General features: G+C 45.4%; 1 protein-coding gene across 1 annotated transcript in view; it reads left to right on the forward strand.

The window, feature by feature from the left end:
- The first annotated feature begins 15,776 nt into the window (after positions 1–15,776).
- DNAJC15 (DnaJ heat shock protein family (Hsp40) member C15) overlaps positions 15,777–18,131 on the forward strand; it is an 82,037-nt gene continuing 79,682 nt past the window's right edge. Inside the window, exon 1 of the mRNA XM_058670699.1 lies at positions 15,777–15,930. Within this exon, the coding sequence (XP_058526682.1) occupies positions 15,826–15,930 (105 nt within the window). The 5' untranslated portion in view covers positions 15,777–15,825. The remainder of the gene's footprint in view (positions 15,931–18,131) is intronic.

Genomic DNA, 18,131 nt, shown 5'->3' on the forward strand with positions numbered 1-18,131 from the left:
CTACACACCGCAAGGTCCATGAAGAACATTGCTACAAGCCCTATGGAAAAGCCACAGACTGGCAGTTGAGAAACCAGCTCTTTAAAGTCTAGCTCAGTGGTTCCCAATGCTGGCTACACTTTGGAATCACCTGGGAAATTTAGCATCCCCCAAGTCTTGGAAATCTCCCCCCCTTGCCCTTAGGATTGTGATTTAATTGCTCTGAGCCACAGCCAGGGGCTTTAAATGCTCCCCAGAGTTTCTGATGTTTGAGAATATTTCAAAAAGCTTGTCTTAAAAAATGGAATAAAGTTTATTTTGCTGCAAAATATACTGAAATCTATGCATAGCTTTTTCTGGACATGGGATATTTTCTATGGATTTTGTGAAGACCTCCTCAGCAAGTGAGGTTGAAAACCACAGTTAGAACTGAAGAATCCTACAGTTAGTAAGTTGTCATTGTCTAAACACCCAGGAGCAATTCATTATTCACTTCCTGTTCAGAAAGACATTTAGAGGGAACCAGCACGGTGGCCTGGTGGCTAAAGTCCTCGCCCTGTACACGCTGGGATCTCATATGGGCGCCAGTTCTAATTCCAGCAGTCCTGCTTCCCATCCAACTTCCTGCTTGTGGCCTGGGAAAGCAGTTGGGACCCTGCACCCACGTGGGAGACCTAGAAGAAGCTCCGGGCTCCTGGTTTTGGATCGGCATAGCACTGACTGTTGCGCTCACTTGGGGAGTGAATCATTGGATGGAAGATCTTCCTCTCTGTCTCTCTTCCTCTCTGTATATCTGACTTTGTAATTAAAATAAAATAAATCTTTTTTTAAAAAGACATTAAAAAGAAATTATTAAACTGTGACATAATGACAGCTTAAAGGCTAAAAATAATTAAGTTGTAGGGGAAAATATTGAACATGTATTTTATGTTCCCTCTACCCACTGAACCCATGACAGAAGTTGTCCCAACAGCAGAGGCCTGGAAAGATGCTGGTATAAACTGAGTTTCATGTTGGATTGTCCATGGTTTGCACACATACAGCAATAATCCCTTTGGAGTTTCCCAGGCCCCAATATAACGATTAATTTTGGGTCACTTTCAGGGTAGTTGCAGCTCTTGGCGGAGGTCTTATGCAAAAGACCACAATGCCTTCCAATTCTGCCTTCCCACTAATGTGCGCCCTGGGAGGCAACAGGTGAAGACGCATCTAGGGGCTATGGATGAAATGCTTGGTGTCTAGTTTCAGCCTGGCCCAGCTCTGCTGTTCTAGGCATGTGGAGGAAGAATCAGGAAATGGATGATTTCCATTTCTCTGTCTCTCTGCCTTTCAAATAAAATGAAAATATGTAAATGAAAATGACCATTGCCTTCTATTTCCTAATTATATTTGTCAGCAGTGTTTTATGTGAAGCCAAAAGCCTTGGGTCGTGATGCTATAGTTCCTTTTTATAGTTTAGTCAATCCAAGAGAAGCACGCTTTGGGGTTACAGAATGCCTAGGTTGACATTTAAGCCCATTCAGAAAACAAATTGAGCAATCAAGTGTATCCAATGGTAAATAGTCATCGGTGGGTGAGCATTTAGTTGCCATCAACAACCTCTCCTTCAGACCAGGTGGGAGACTGTTCTGAAGCAATGACCCACATCAGCGTTCTAGGACCTTGAGCAGGGAAGTCTCCCATACTGCTGTGTCTCCTTATCAGTGACATGGCTTTGAGCACATTTCTGAACTGTTTAAAAACTTTTCCCACCCACTTGCTTGATCTCAATTTTAGGGCCAAATATGATCATTCCAGGTAGATATTTACAGATTGCTTTTTGTAGTTATTATTTAAAATTTATAATATATATACTGAACAATCTGAACCTACAAGTAATGTTGTAGCATGCATGAATGAGATCATAATATTTGTAGAGATAATGCAGATTGTCTCAACAGAAGGGCTTAAGAGGTTAGAAATGATATATTATTGCATTGCTTATCATAATACTATTTATAAGGAATGTTTCTCAGTTTATTCTTTTTAAAGATCAATTATTTATTTTTATTGTAAAGGTAGGTTTACAGAGAGGAGAGACAGAGAGAGATCTTCCATACACTGGTTCACTTCCCAAGTGGGCACAATGGTAAGACTGAGCTGATCCGAAGCCAGGGACCAGGAGCTTCTTTCAGGTCTCCCACGCGGGTGCAGGGTCCCAAGACTTTGGGCCATCCTTGACTGCGCTCCCAGGCCACAAGCAGGGAGCTGGTTGGGAAGTGGAGCAGCTGGAATATGAACTGGTGCCCATATGGGATCCCGGCACATGAAAGGCAAGGACATCAGCCACTAGGCTATGACGCTGGGCTCTGTTTCTCAGTTTAAAAGATAATGTAAGCAACTCACAATTATTATGCAATAATTAATACTTATGTACTAATAAATACATGTTTCTATCAGTATTTAATGTGTTAGTACTGTGTGTCAGATAATAACTGGCATTTTTTGCCTATATTGTGGGTTAGTTACAAAAGCAGGCTTCACAGCAATAATAATACTCTCTACTACATCTTTTATTGGGCATAATAGAGGAGATGCCATATAGTGGGGAAGTAAAGATTAGAAGAGATGGTGGTATCCTATGTGGGGCTCCTGTTGGTTTAAAGACTGTGCATAGAAAGCATGCATAGAAAAATGGCAAAAGCTTCCTACATGTACTGTACTTGGGAAGCTCTTTCAGGTGATCATTGAAAATTTTCAAGTCCAGAAAAGCACAAGCATAAGCAGGCACCCAGAGAGTCTACGTTAGTTTCCTCAGACTGCCTTAGCAAACTGGATAGCTTTCAACAAAAGAAATACATTCTCAAATCTGCCTTTCCAATAAACATAAATGAATATTTAAAAAGAAAGAAATATATTGTTTCATGGATATTTCCTTCAGGAGGGCATAAGTCCCAAAGCATTGTTGACAGGGTTGGCTGCTCCTAGTACACCTGAGAAAATCTGTCCCATGCTTGGCATTCACCTTCCATGGTTACACTGCCCTTGAGGACCAGCACCGCAGCCTCTGCCGTCCCCTGGCCTGCCCCGCGTGTTTCTCCAAATCTCTCCTTCCTTCTGAGGACACAGTTCATGGAATTTAGCTTCCAATCTGCTCTAGTATTACTTCCTCTTAATTTGTTTATATCTCAAAGGCCTCATTCCCTTAGAGGTGAGGTTGTATCTTCAACATGCCTTTTGGGGAAACATAATTCAACTCAAAGAGGGTTCTCCTATTTTTTTTTAATTGAAACATTTGAGTATATGTTGTGAATAAATTGCCCCATACTCTTAAATACGTCGCTTTGTGTTTCCTAAATGTTAGGGCATCCTTCTACCAAATCATAGTACACCATGCGAATCAAGATATTAAGATCAATACATATTACCATCTAATCCACAGACTCATTGAAAATCCGCCTGTGCTCCAACTAAATCCTTCATAGAAAACAAACAAAAAGTAAATATCTTCCCCTTCCCCCCAGTTTCTTCATGATTTGAGATCCAATCTTGGACCATTTAGTCTCTTTAACCACTTCCAAGCTGCTGCTGCTGCTTCTGAAGAGAAGATCTGATTAACTTTGCAGAAAGTTCTTTAATCAGAGTTTGTCTGATGTTTCTTCAACATTCCAATCAGGTCCTGCAGCTTGGCAGGAACACTACACAGGAGATACTATGTTTTTCTCAGCGCATCACATTGGAAAACGCATGATGCTGTTTGGTTCCATCCTGGCAGTGCTGTTATCATGTGGTTAAGATGGTCCATGCTGGGTTCCTCTCCTCTGTGGGTATTGAATAATGAATAAGCAGTTGATAAGCAGTTTGTGAGGAGATAACTTTGAAATTATAAATATTCTGTTCCTCATCAAACTTTTATCCAGCGGTTTTTACATCCATTGATGTTTTCTGCCTGAATCATTTATGATTATGAAATAGTAATCTCTGACTCCTTCTACACTTATTAGCAAGCATTCTGTGGTAAGGAAGAATTTTCCCTTTCATATTCATTTGTGCAAACAAGGATCATGGATGCTATTTTATGCAGTGGCTTATCATCCATTACTATACGGTCTAGTTGATTGTCACATTTGGCCAATGAGAGGACCATGTATCCCTCTGAAAAATCCCATCATTCATTGAGTATCTTCTGTTCTAGACCTACCTTGTACTTCTGCCTCAGCCATGGAATTTTCTGCTTCTCCAAAACACTGGGTTTTCTTTAAATGGAGAGTATTTAGAAACCAAGATTTGTGTGCAAAGTCTGTTTTTACAGGGGTATCATTATTTCTGGTCTGTTTCTGAAAACATAAAGAGGAAACATATGTAAGTCTACACAAATATATGTTTGCATATCTAGGTCTCCATTTCTCGGTTATTGCTTGAATAGTTGTAGCCCCCCACCCTGCAATCTAAACTTTTCCCCTAAAGTCTTTTCTTGGTAGTACTAAGAGGGTAGAACTTTAATTATAACGTTCAGATATTGGGTCTTGGAAAATGATTAGAGTAGATCATTTAGAACTCTCACAATTGAATTCTGATGACTTCAAAAGGATATGTAGAGAATAACTACATAAATATAAATACAGGTTGAGTTCGTGGCTTCAGACCTTGGCCAGCTGGCCATTGCAGTCATCTGGACGGTGACCCCGCAGATGGAGTGCTCTGTACTTCTGTCTTTGCCTCCCTCTCCTTCTCAAATTAATTACGTTTTTGTTTTGTTTTGTTTGTTTTTTAAAGAGAGCTCAGAGAGTTTCTTCAGCAAGGAGAAGAGGGATCAGAGATTTTTTTTTAAAGATTTATTTATTTTTTTTAAAAAATTATTTTAGGATTTATTTATTTTATTACAAAGTCAGATATACAGAGAGGAGGAGAGACAGATCAGAAGATCTTCCGTCCGATGATTCACTCCCCAAGTGAGCCGCAATGGCCGGTGCTGCGCCGATCTGAAGCCGGGAACCAGGAACTTCTTTCCAGGTCTCCCACGCGGGTGCAGTGTCCCAATGCATTGGGCCGTCCTCAACTGCTTTCCCAGGCCACAAGCAGGGAGCTGGATGGGAAGTGGAGCAGCCGGGATTAGAACCGGCACCCATATGGGATCCGGGGGCTTTCAAGGCGAGGACTTTAGCCGCTAGGCCATGCCGCCGGGCCCGGGATCAGAGATTTAAAGCACAAGCAGCTTGCTGTGCTGTGGCTGGCTTGAAGGATGGGCTGAGGGCATTGGGAAGAACCATGCAGGCGCACAGGAATGTAAAGTAGCCCCAGCTGACCCCCAGGGAGAAAATGGGAGCCTCCCTCTTGCCAGCACCAGGAAGTCAGTTGTGTTCCAACAGGAATGGTCTCAGCAGCAGATCCTCTCCCAGAGCCTCCAGATAAAAGCCCAGTCTGTGCCACACCCTGATGTTGAACTTAATCATATCATACACGTAGAATTCAGCCGGGCTCCCTTGGATTTCTCATCTACGGGCCTAACTGTGAGTTACCTTGACACAGTAAGGGTGGAAGGTCTGTAAACACAAATTTTACTTTGACACTCTCCTTCAAAATTTGAGAGATTCCCTTACCTAGTTTTGATATGGTTTTTGATAAACAGCAATATGCTATTACAACATCATGAATAATCATTTGGTCTTCATCCCTGATTCCTAGTACCCAGCTCCTCAACTCTTGGTATTTCGTGAGAGATAGAAACATCCTTTATTATTCATAAGCACCTTTTAATTAAATCTGTGTCTGTGCTAATGACTTGTCAGAAGAATCAAGCATGTGGTTAGAGGGCTGAAAAGTTCAACCCCAATCTCAACCTCACGGATAGGGGATGGGGGATAGAGAAGGAATTCACTCAGCAAGTGTCAATGATGTGAACAGTCATACTTACGTAGAACCTTCATAAAAACTCATGAAAAATGGGCTTCTAGGCAAGTGACCACGTGGGCATGCAGGGAGGGTGGTGTTCCAGGAGGGGTGTGGAAGTTCTGTACCTCCAATTCCCATCCTTTGTCCTCTGCCTCTCTTCCAATGGGCTTTTCCCGAGTTATATCCTTTATAATACAACCTTAAGAAAATGTTTCCCTGAGTTATATGAGCCAAAATAGCAAATTCTCAAATTTGAGAAAGAGGTCATGGAAGCTCCAAATTTGTATCCCATGAGTGAGAAGTGCAGGTGGAAACCCGGAGGACCTGCAATTCATCTTTGAATAGAAACAGTCTTGTGGGACTCAGCCCTTAACCTGTGGGGTCTGAGCTGACTCCAGGATAATTAGTGTTAGAATCTAATTATAGAAAACAGTTGGTATCCAGAGAGCTGTAGAATTAGTGTGAGAAGTGGTTGTGTGTGTGTGTGTGTGTGTTTGTAGAGACAGAGAAAAATGTTTCTTTTATAGTAACTCTTGTGTCTATTCGGAATATATCTTCTACACATTTGTTTTCAGGATAGAGAGAAAAGGAAAGGGCTGGATTTGGGGAAATGTGGAGCATAATGCATTTTTAATTATACTAGGTAGTACCCAGAACTTGTTTTGCTATTTAGTACAAAAGACTTCTTACAACTATAAATTTGGCTGAGAGATGAGGACAAAATAATTACACATTCACCTCTGTCTTTCAATAAAGATAGAGAGAGCTTTCCATTTCAAATTTGTTTTGTTTCGTACCACATGTGGGTTAATTAGATAAAACCATGTCATGTGCCAGATTCAATCAGCCTGAAAATAATCAGCAAACCGGGTTTGGCATTGTGTATGCTGTTTTGGCTCCGATAAACAAAAGCAAGAAATGCAAATTGGCTTTAGAAAACAACATGTGTGTCCTGGTGCCAGCTTCCCTTTCCTGGGATTGTCTGAGCTGGCAGCTGAGCAGCAGACACTGCTCCGGGTGACCGCTAGAAAAATCTCCACGCTGTGGATACCCATCCTCTGTTAGACAGCACACATCTCCTCGAAGGGCACTTATTCCACTGCCTTCAATAGTGGCCAAAATGAATTTGCAGGCTCTTAGGTATCAGCCAACCAAAAATACACATAAAAATTCCTTTAGGCTCATTTGCTGGTTTTTTCTTGTTTTTAAATTGCCTGTTAGATTTGCAGTCGAGTCCTGAAAATGCTCCTCAGCTGTGCTTTCTTGTTCTTGGGAGTTCAGTAAGTATTGAGGATGGAAGAAGGTGAATCATTTCACAGCCTTACTACCCAAAACGATGAGTATCGTTGTCTAAGGGTTAAATATGAGCTGGTCTTCAAAAAGTTTGGGGAAAATTCACATTGTCAATAAAGCTATACGGGGGTTTCACTATCCTTTGCATCATAACTAATTTATTTTTAAAAGATTTATTCATTTTTTTATGGGAAAGGCAGATTCATAGAAGGAGATATTGAAAGACTTTCCATCAACTGGTTCATTCCCCAAGTGGCTATACTGGCTGGAGTTGAGCTGATCCGATGCCAGGAGCAAAGAGCTTCTTCTGGGTCCCCAACGCAGATGCAGGGACCTAAAGCTTTGAGCCATCCTCAACTGCTTTCCCAGCGCACAAGCAGAGAGCTGGATGGGAAATGAAGCAGCCAGGATACAAACTAGTGCCCATATGGGATCCTGGTGAATCCAAGGTGAGGAGTTAGCCACTAGGCTACTGCATTGGGCCCAAGAAACTTATCTTTTAACTCCATTTTCTGTGTACCTTTGTATGTCAGCAGATAATCAAGAAGACATTTTAAAAATGATATGATGAATCATAAAATTGAATTACGTTTTTCATTTTTAAAAGATTTCTTTCTTTTTATGGAAAGATAGATTTGCAGAGGAGACAGAAAGATTTTTCCATCTGCTGGTTCACTCCCCAAGTGGTCACAACAGCTTGAGCTAAGCTGATCTGCAGCTGGGAGCCAGGAACATTTTCTGTGTCCCCCAGGTGGAGGCAGGGAGGGTCCCAAGGCTTTAGGTCGTCTTCTGCTGCTTTCCCAGGCCACAAGCAGGGAAATGAATGGAAAATGGAGCAGCAGGGACATGCCCCATGCCCATGTGGGATCCCGGTGCATGCAAAGGGAGGATTAGCCAATTGTGCCATCTTACTAGGCCCTTTCCTCTCTTTTTACTATATAAACTGTCAGACTACACTGTACAGGGAGGAAGGATCACACATTGATCTCCTTGTGCTTTTAAGACAGCTTTTAAAAAAATATATATTTTAAAAAATATATTTCCATGTGATTTTATTTGCCTTAAATAGTATTTATTTTCAGCTTCCTTGAAATGCACAGAGAGAGATTGATTATTTCCATCCTTGGGCACACTCTCCAAACACTCAGTGCTGAGGCAGGCTAAAGTCAGCAGCCTGGAGCAACTTCCAACAAGTCTCTTCCGCAGGGGACGTGGGGACACAATCACTCCAACTGCTCTCTGCTGCTTCCGCTGTGAACAAGCTGCAGCAGAAGTGGAGTAACAGATTTGAGCTAGCACTGACATGAGATGCAAGTTTCCCAAGTGACACCTTAACCCGCTGCGCCACCATACTTGCCCTTATTATTACACATTTTTCAAAATAACATTTTCTAGAACATTCTAGAATGTAGCATGAACGGCGATCACTCACACTCTGATATGCAATTCCTCTTGCCTCATTCACCAGTGACCACCTATGCGTAGTCACGAAATCAAATCTTCGAATTTTAAAAAAGATTTATTTATTTGAAAGAGTTACAGAAAGAGAAGATGAGACAGAGAATCTCCTACCTGCTTGTTCACTCCCCAGATGGCCATATTGACCAGGGCTGGGCCAGGAGCTGTGTTCTGTCTTCCCCGCGGGTGGTAAGGACCAATCACTTGCATCATCTTCTGGGGATTTTCTCAAGGTCTAAGCAGCAGGCTGGATCAGAAGTGAAGTAGCTGGGACAGGAACCTGCTACATTACAACACTGGCCCAAGCATTTTACCCGGTCCTTAATTATCTGTGCTTCCTAGGCATGCCTCACTGTTTTATCCCTTTTGAAACTTTCTTGCACTCTCTCCCAGAGTCTTTCACGTCTATGGCGTCTGGTTTAGCTTCTCCTACCCACCCTATCTTCTGAGCCTTATCTAATCTAATTTCTTATTCTATGCACTTTTTCCTACCTCAGCAGTTGCCTACGGAAGAAATGGCAACATTACCTTGGATTCGGCCTTTCCCTCTCCCTTGTGTCTGCTAACTCCGAGTCTTCGTGATGGATCTCTTGCCATCAACCCCTTGGAATCAGTGAGCAGGCTTTGATCCCAGTGCGGATCATTCAATGAAAGCCTGGTTTTAAAATAAGATGGCAGTTGCTATAAAAAGTGACAGACACTTTGAAAGTTGACAAAGGGTTTTTCTTGTCTAAATGAGCTTTATGTGATATAATCATCTACTGCTATGTGCAGATCTTGGATTCTGGCTGAACAAACCAAAATTTTAAATGGTTTTTGATAACAAGCAAATTTACATCCATGGTGCGGCAATGATAGAAAAATGCTCATATTTAGTAGGAAGGCATGTTGCATTACTCTGAGATGGCTTAACTTGCTTTAAAATATTTTGTCAGAAAAGAGAAAATGTATGAAAAGTTGTGACAGGATCTTGAAAATTGTTGAATCTGGATTTGGGGGACTTGAGGGTTCATTATGCTAATTCTGCATTTGAAATGTTTAAATCTTTATATGCAAAATTAAAGAAAAAGTAAAATACTACTACTTTTTTAAAAAGATTTGTTTTTATTGAAAAGTCAGATTTACAGAGAGGAGGAGAGACAGAGAGGAAGATCTTCCATCCTTTGAGTCACTCCCCAAGTGAGCCGCAACAGCCAGAGTTGAGTGATCTGAAGTCAGGAGCCTCTTCTGGGTCTCCCACACAGGTGCAGGTTCCGAAGGCTTTGGGCCATCCTCGACTGCTTTCCCAGGCCACAAGCAGGGAGCTGGATGGGAAGTGGGGCAGCCGGGATTAGAACCAGCATCCATATGGGATCCAGGTGCATTCAAGGCGAGGACTCAAGCCACTAAGCTACCACGCCAGGCCCATAACACTAACTTTATAACTAAAATGTTCAGAGATGTGCTAGACTTTAAACAAAGTTTAATGTAACAGCTAAACAATAAAATCAGAGACTCATTTCTAAATTTATTGTGGCTTTCAATGATGCTTGATTTATCCTAAAGCTATCTATCCTTTCTCTTCTTTTTTAATGGTGGCTTTATTATTTTAAAAGTCATTTATGTATTGGGGTGAGGGTACAGCAAAATAGAGACCATCTGCCACCTTACTCCCCAAATGCCAGCAACAGCCAGGGTGGGGCCAGGTTCACCGGGAGCTGAGAACTCAGTCCGTGTGTCCCACATGAGCGATACAGACTCAAGTAGTTGGGGTATTATTTGCTGCCTCCCATAGTATACACATTGGCAGAAATTAAAAGTCAAGAGTAAAGCCAGGCTTGACCCCTTATTCCCCAGTTGGGACCCAGGGGTCCCAATTGGTGGCCTCATCACTGTGCCAACACTTTCTAACGGTGAGGGAACCAGGTAGCTCAATTTGTTGGACAATTCCAGTTACATGCATTGTCCTAATATAATTATTTATAGCATTCTTTGTCTCAGATGTGACCTCATTTTGGATAACAAATTAAATGGTCATTGCAGTTCCCAGTTGTCAAGTGACTGCCAACTGCAATTAGGGCTTCATGCTGCTCTGTGTCCAGGAGAAGAGAGAAGGTACATTCTCAGAAATATCTAGGAAAGTCATCTGGGGCCCGGTGCACTAGCCTAGAGGTTAAAGTCCTCACCTTGAACATGCCAGGATCCTATATAGGCTCCAGTTCTAATCCCAGTGGCCCCCACTTCCCATCCAGCTCCCTGCAGGTGGCCTGGGAAAGCAGTCAAGGATGACCCAAAGCCTTGGGATCCTGCAGTCATGTGGGAGAGACCCGGAAGAGACTCCTGGCTCCTGGTTTCGGATTGACTCAGCTCCAGCCATTGCAGCTACTTAGGGAGTGAATCATCGGACGGAAGATCTTCCTCTCTGTCTCTTCTCTCTGTATATCTGCCTTTCCATCAAAAATTAAAAAACGCTTAAAAAAAAAGTAACCTGAATGTCCCAGAGGGGTAGAGTTAATTTGAGGGACCAGTCAAGTCTAATTGTTAAGGAAGAAGCCAGTGATGTCGTACGCCTGCGGCCACTGCCCTAGTGTAGGTCTCCACATCTGTTATTCAGACTGTTATAACAATTGCTTTGCTGACCTCTGTCCCCTGGTTTTGGTTGATTCTTGCAGTGCTACCATAATCATCTTACTGGCATGTAGATCTGATCATGTTACTAGTGGACTCAGCATTTTTTTTAATGCCCACCTTCACCTGTAAGACAAATTCTAAATGTCTTTACTTATATAAGGTAGCTCAATATCTAACCATTATATGACCTTTATTTCTTATTCACCCATCTTCATTCTCTTCTTCATAGTTTAAACTTGTGAACAACTGAATTTTTAAAAAATATTTATTTATTTTTATTGGAAAATCAAATATACAGAGAGGAAGACACAGAGAGGAAGATCTTCCATCTGATGATTCACTCCCCACGTGGCTGCAATAGCCATAGCTGAGCCGATCCGAAGCCAGGAGCCTCTTCTGGGTCTCCCGCCGAAGTACAGGTCTCAAGGTTTTCAGCTGTCCTCAACTGCTTTCCCAGGCCACAAGCAGGGAGCTGGATAGGATGCGGCGACTCCAGGACACGAACTGGCACCCATATGGGATCTTGGCATGTGCAAAGTGAGGACTTTAGCTGCTAGGCTACCCTGCTGGGCCCCAGAATGTCTTTTAGCACCATTCCCATACAGTGCTTTCTCATAAATTGTCTCCCTGAAAGTTGTGTCATTCTCATGAGTTCAAACAAACACGCGTTCATGGTTCCATTGCGACCCAGAGCTCTAGCTTCTCTCTCCTTCCCTGACTGTCACAGTCCTGCCTTGTGCCTATGCTACCTCATCCTGCAGTGGAGCTTCTTTTCCAACCAGAACGTGGGAGTAGCCAAGCGGTCAGTTGAAAACCAATTGTAATCATGTTAGTGAAGTTCCTGGCTGGGGTGAGCTGATATGAAGCCAGGAACTTCTTCCAGGTCTCCAACGTGGGGGATTGGAACCAGCAGCCACTTGGGATCCCAGCGGATACAAGGCAAGGACTTTAGCCACTAGGCTACCACGCCGGACTCAATAACTAAAGTTTCTTCAAAAAATTTTTCTCAGTATCAGGTACTGTTTGATGAGCTTTGTAAAAAGTTAACTAGTTTAATCCTCACAAGGAAGGTGGTGTTATTGTTTTATTTATGAGGAAATGGAGGCACAAAGAGGTAATTCCTTGTTTTTGCTGAACTGCTTTATGCAAAATTTTGAAATAAATACATGTTTTAAGTTTTATTTATGTAAGAGGCAAATAGAGCTTCACACACTGGCTTACTCCCCCAAATGCTCCTTAATGGGCAGGCGTGAAGCTGGGAGTGGGAACTCAACCCTGGTTTCCCATGTGGGTGGTAAGAACTCAATACTTGAGGTATCATTTCTGTCTCCTTTGGTTTGCCATGTGGGAAGCTGAAATCCAGAACCACAGCTGGGAATCGACCCCAGGTACTCTGATGTAGGCTGGGTAGCCCACCTGCTGGGCCAGAAGTCCACCCCTAAGACACTCTTACTAAAATGTAAGTTGTACCACCCATGTGTCTTTCTTGTATATAAACATTATGTAGTTTATCTTTGAAATGGCATAATTAATTTTGAAGCTCACACAAAAGCATTCTCTGTTCTCACAGAATGCCAGAAAAGTACAGCTAAGTCAGGAAAAAATCGTTATGGGGAGAGAAAAAGACCCCGTGTTCTTGCTTCCATCCCTCCTTTGCTGGCAAGAGGAAGTTGACAAAAGATCCAAGGGCTGAGAACTAAGCAGTGTTTTCGGATGGCATTCCTTCTAGAATCGGTACCTGGATAAGGACACAGAGCAGAAGCAGTAACGGGACAGGAGCAGGCGCAGTCCCAAGCAGGGAGCAACGGGCTCTCAGCGGGCTGAGGTGTGAGCTGAAGCGCAGTCAGCTGAGCTCACCCCCCTTTCCCTTGCCCTCCTGTCCCACCTCCACTTACCTTTCCTGCTTTCTGGCTTTTCCCTCCAGCTCCTGGGCAGAGGCCACAGCTGCCACGAGAGGAAGTGCAGCTCTCCTGGGTCTTGCCTCGCTCTAATTGCTGATTTGCTCCAGGCTAGCAGCTTGGGACTGCTAGGGCCCAGCTGCTCCGGTACATCATTAACCTGCAAGGAATCCGAGACCGTCTTTATTTGCTTGACTATAGCAGCAATATCTCACATGATGCCTGACACTTAATAGATGTTCAATAAATATTTTAAAAATAAAATAAGCAGATGAATGATTCATGGGCCTGTATGCTCCATTTCAACTATTTTTTTTTTTTTGATGTTGACAACATAGTTGACAAGGATGCACGCCCATGAGACCACTGATAGGGTGGGGAGGGTTGAGGCATGGGGGAAGGTGGGTGGAACAGATGCTTCCAATTTTCATTTTGCTTCCTTTTCTCCTGTATCTGGAAGGGGAGGGGCTGCTCCCATCTGTCAAACTACATCAGTACCCAGGGAGGAGGGATGTCAACTTGATGTCATCTTAGAAACTGATATGGAGAAGAATGTTCTGAAGGTATTGCCAGAGCAGTTTTTTTTTAAAGATTCATTTATTTATTTTTATTGGAAAAGCAGATATACAGAGAGAAGGAGAGACAGACAGGAAGATCTTTCATCTGATGGTTCACTCCCCAAGTGAGCCGCAGCAGCTGGAGCTGAACCAATCCGAAGCCAGGAGCCCGGTGTCTTCTCTGGGCTTCCCATGTGGGTGCAGGGTCCCAAGGCTATGGGCCATCCTCGACTGCTTTCCCAGGCCACAGGCAGAGAGCTGGATGGGAAGTGGGGCTTCTGGAATTAGAACCGTCGCCCATATGGGATCCTGGTGCATTCAAGGCGAGGACTTTTAGCCTCCAGGCTACTGCGCTGGGCCCGTCTGAGTAGTTTAGATAGTTCTGAGACACTGTTGGTTTCATTACTACAAGATTGAGACAATCTTTTGAAGGTCCATTGACTGACAGATGGGTGTTGCGGCTTAGCTCAGCCAACCCCACCACACCTCCTCTTCACCGCCCCCATGGTCCAGTCACACGTATGCCGGGAGTGCTGCCACCTTGTCCAACCTAGTCTGCCCCAGCTCTGGCTCTCATGCCCACCAGTGGGAACTGTAGCCCAGCAGGGGAGTGCCCCCAATTTCACTCCTAGGCCCAGTCCCAGCCTGGCTCTTACAGTTTCCAGTGGTTACTGCAGGCCAGTCTGGCACGACTTGCACCCTGTTCTGGCACTTGCCAGCAGATGCTGTGGCCTGCCCTAGCCTGGCCTTGCCCCAAACCCAGCTTGTATGCAGGCCAAGGACTGTTGTAGCCCTGCTCAGCTGGGACCACCCTCAGCCCCAGCTCTCATTGCTCCCCATTGAGCAGCAGGAGACGCCCCTAGCCCCCTCACTAGGCTCATTTCCAGGTTCTATTCCAGTTTGCTTAGTTCACTAGTGTCTGTAACAGCTGTGGGTCAGGGCCCACCTCGTGGAATGGTGGATTGTCACTGCTTGTGCCAATGGCGTTCCATTTGGGAATCAGTCAGACTCCTGGTTTCTCCACTTAGGATCCAGTTCCCTGCTAACAAACCTAGGGAAGCAGCCCAAGCACACGGGTTCTGCCACTCATGTGGGAGACCAGATGGAGTTCCACACTTTTCACGATTTTGTGTTCATTTCCAAGGGAAATTTCTGGCCACAGTCTTTTCCCATTTAAACAAATCTTTACTGACCACCTCAAGGCAAAGCTTCCACCAAATGTTGTTTGACTAATGTTACAAGTGGCCACTTGGTTCCATGGATTCCAACAACATTGTGGAGTCAATTTCTTTTATATATATATTTTAATTAATCTATTTTTTTTATTGCAAATTCAGATATACAGAGAGGAGGAGAGACAGGAAGATCTTCCCCAAGCGAGCACAACGGCCGGTGTTGTGCCAATCTGAAGCCAGGAGCCTGGAGCCTGGAGCCTCTTCCCAGCCTCCCACATGGGTGCAGGATCCCAAGGCTTTGGGTCGTCTTCGACTGCTTTCCCAGGCCACAGGCAGGGAGCTGGAAGGGAAGCCGAGCTGCCGGGACACGAATCGGTGCCCATATGGAATCCTGGAGTATTCAAGGCGAGGTTTTAGTCACTGATCCATTGCGCTGGTACGGGAATCCTCCTTTTGTCCGGAATAAAAAAAAAACAAAGCATCCTTTCTAGATTCAAAATAAAGAAAACTATTTGCGATGAGACTTATTTACTGGGGCATAGATTTCTTTTTTTATAATTCCATTTGGGAATGGAGGAGACAACAAACCACAATTACTCTCCTGGGTGGGACAACGTGTTAATCATCACAAGTACGATCAGGTGCTGGGCCTGGGAGGGGAACCCGCAGGCAGGTCTCCGCCCAGGCACCATTATCCTTAGCGGAGCGAGCCAGGGTGGTCCTGGGATAAAGCAAAATTCCCTACCGGCCCCAGCGCCTCGTTCCCAAGTTCCCAAGGTCGGAAACAGACTTTCAGCTCTGACGGGATAAACTGCACCAGGGCCGGCTGAGAACAAGCCCTTGCGGGATCCATAGGTTAACGGCGCAGTTGATGCAACTCACCTGAAACTACAAAGCAGCCCGCGCCCCTACTAGTTTGTCCCAGCGGCCGCCTTGTAGGCGCGGCTCGTAGTTGCGCCGCACGTCTTCCGGGGCCGCATTGCCATGGCGGCCCGGGCTGGCGTCGCCCCCGCCGGCGACGGGCTGCGCTATGCCGAGTACTTGCCGCCCTCGGCCCAACGGCGGGACGCCGAGATCGACCACGGTCTGGTGAGTGCGGCTGGCGGCCCCCGGCCCTCCCGGGCCCCTCGCTGTATCTCCTCAGCCCCCTTGCATCCTCCGCGTCCCGCCGCCCTTGGTTACCGGCGGGGAGGCTCGTGGGTGCGGGCCGGGGAGGCGGAGCGCGGTGGGCTGCGCCCTCAGGGAGGACGGGATGCGCCTCGCGTCGGCGTCTGCTCCGCGTCCGGTCTGGAGGGGTCAGGAGCCGCAGGTAGAAAACTCGGGTCTGAAGGGCGAGCGAGGGGAGGAGGGGACAGCTGTAAGGTCTGTCGGTGTCCGAGGCTGAGATGGAGAGCCGGGCGTACCCCCAGGTGGAGTACCCCCAGGTGGAGTACCCCCAAAGAACCTTGACTAGACCCGAATGCGTAACGTTTTAAGGTTGAGCTTGTGTTTGAAAGACAGGATTGAGAGAAAAGCAGAGAGGTCTTCCACCTGCAGGTTGATGGTTCCAGCAGCCGCACCTGGGCCTTGTGGCGTGGCAGGGGCCCGAGGAGCGGCCGGCACGTGCTGCCGTCCCAGGCACGGTGTTGGCAGCAAGTTGGCTGGCCGTGCGCTCCAGCCTGCCGATGCCAGCGTTGCAAGGCCCCAAGCTTAACCGGCCCCTTCAACGTTGGCCTCTGCATATGTTCTCAGTTTTTTTTTTTTTTTTAAGATTTACCGATTTTTATCGGAAAGGCAGATATACAGAGAGGAGGAGAGACGAAAGGAAGATCTTCCATTTATTGTTTCACTCCCCAAGTGTCCGCAACAGTTGGAGCTGGCCCGACCCAAGCCAGAGCCTCTTCCGGGTCTCCGACGCGGGTGCAGGGTCCCAACGCTTTGGCAGCCCTCGACTGCTTTCCCAGGTCGCAAGCAGGGAGCTGGATGGGAAGCGGAGTAGCCAGGACTTAAGCTGCTAGGCTACTGCGCAGGCACGCCCTCTTTTTCTTTTGTAATAAGTGAAATGTGAATCTTATTTTAACTGTTTTATATAAGTCAATAACGAACAATAGTGTTTCAACAAATAATGACGGTAAAATTGTAAGATGTCTTTTACATTTTTTTTCTTGTTTTCACCACATATTTGAAAACGAGTGTGAAACACCTAAATTCAGAAGAGGCACGTTAACAGAGCTTAGGAGCCACACGTGGGCCGTGTTAGTGGAGTTGCCACAGGTGAGGGGGTGGGCAGTATGGGAGACATCTGGTAAACCAGATATCCTGGGGTCCGTGATGACTGGGGGTGTTTTAGGCAGAGGAGCAGCAAGTACAGATCTTTAAAAGTTCTCTCAGGCTTTATGTAAACAAACGTGGACTAGAAAAATGAGTGTTTCTGTCAGTTTTCTGCGTGGCGGTGTGTGCCCGTCCGCCCCCCAGTGGTGTATCTTGCCTTGGGAATCAGCACTTGTGCACACTGTTGGCTGTTTGTCCGTTGTCTTGGGACGACTTCTGTGTGGTGCTGTCACCTTCCAGCGTTTTTCTGAGTGTCATTACAGCAGAGGGTGTTTGTTTCTAGTAAAGACTCATCACTGAGTCGTCAGAGCTGGAACTTCTCTGGGCAGCACACAGTCAGGTGGGTTTGCCTGGGCAGATTCCAGAGACCAAGTGGACTTTGATTCAGGTGTTTCTTTTTTCTTTGAAAGGCAGAGTTAGAGATCTGTTCTCTGCCCACTGCAAATAGCTGCAGTGGCCAGGGCTGGGGCAGGCCAAAGAGTGGGCCAGGAGCTTTTCTCCCGTCTCATACACGGGTGGCAGGGGCCCAAGTAGGACCGTCTTCGGTTCCTTTCACAGGTACCTAAGCAGGGAGCTAGCTTGGAAGTGGAGCAACCGGGACATAAACTGGCAACCATGTGGGATGCTGGCATTGCAGGCGAAACCCACTGCACCACAGCCTTGGCAAAGAACAAGCATATCTTGAGCACTACCAGCGGCCGGGTACCTTCCTCTTGTCTGAGAATGCGTAAATGAACAAAACATAAAAGTTTGAAGTTGCAAACTATTTGAATTGTTTTGAGCTGGGTCTTTCCTTACCACAACCTTTTTTTTTTTTCTTAATAAAGATTTATTTCTTTTTGTTGGAAAGTCAGATATATATAGAGAGAGGAGGAGAGACAGAGGAAGACCTTTGGTCTGATGATTCACTCCCCTAGTGGTCGCAACGGCTGGAGCTGAGCCAATCTGATGCCAGCAGCCTGGAACCTCTTCCGGTTCTC

The sequence above is a fragment of the Ochotona princeps genome, chromosome 12, assembly GCF_030435755.1.
Source record: "Ochotona princeps isolate mOchPri1 chromosome 12, mOchPri1.hap1, whole genome shotgun sequence".
Taxonomy (NCBI): Eukaryota; Metazoa; Chordata; class Mammalia; order Lagomorpha; family Ochotonidae; genus Ochotona; species Ochotona princeps.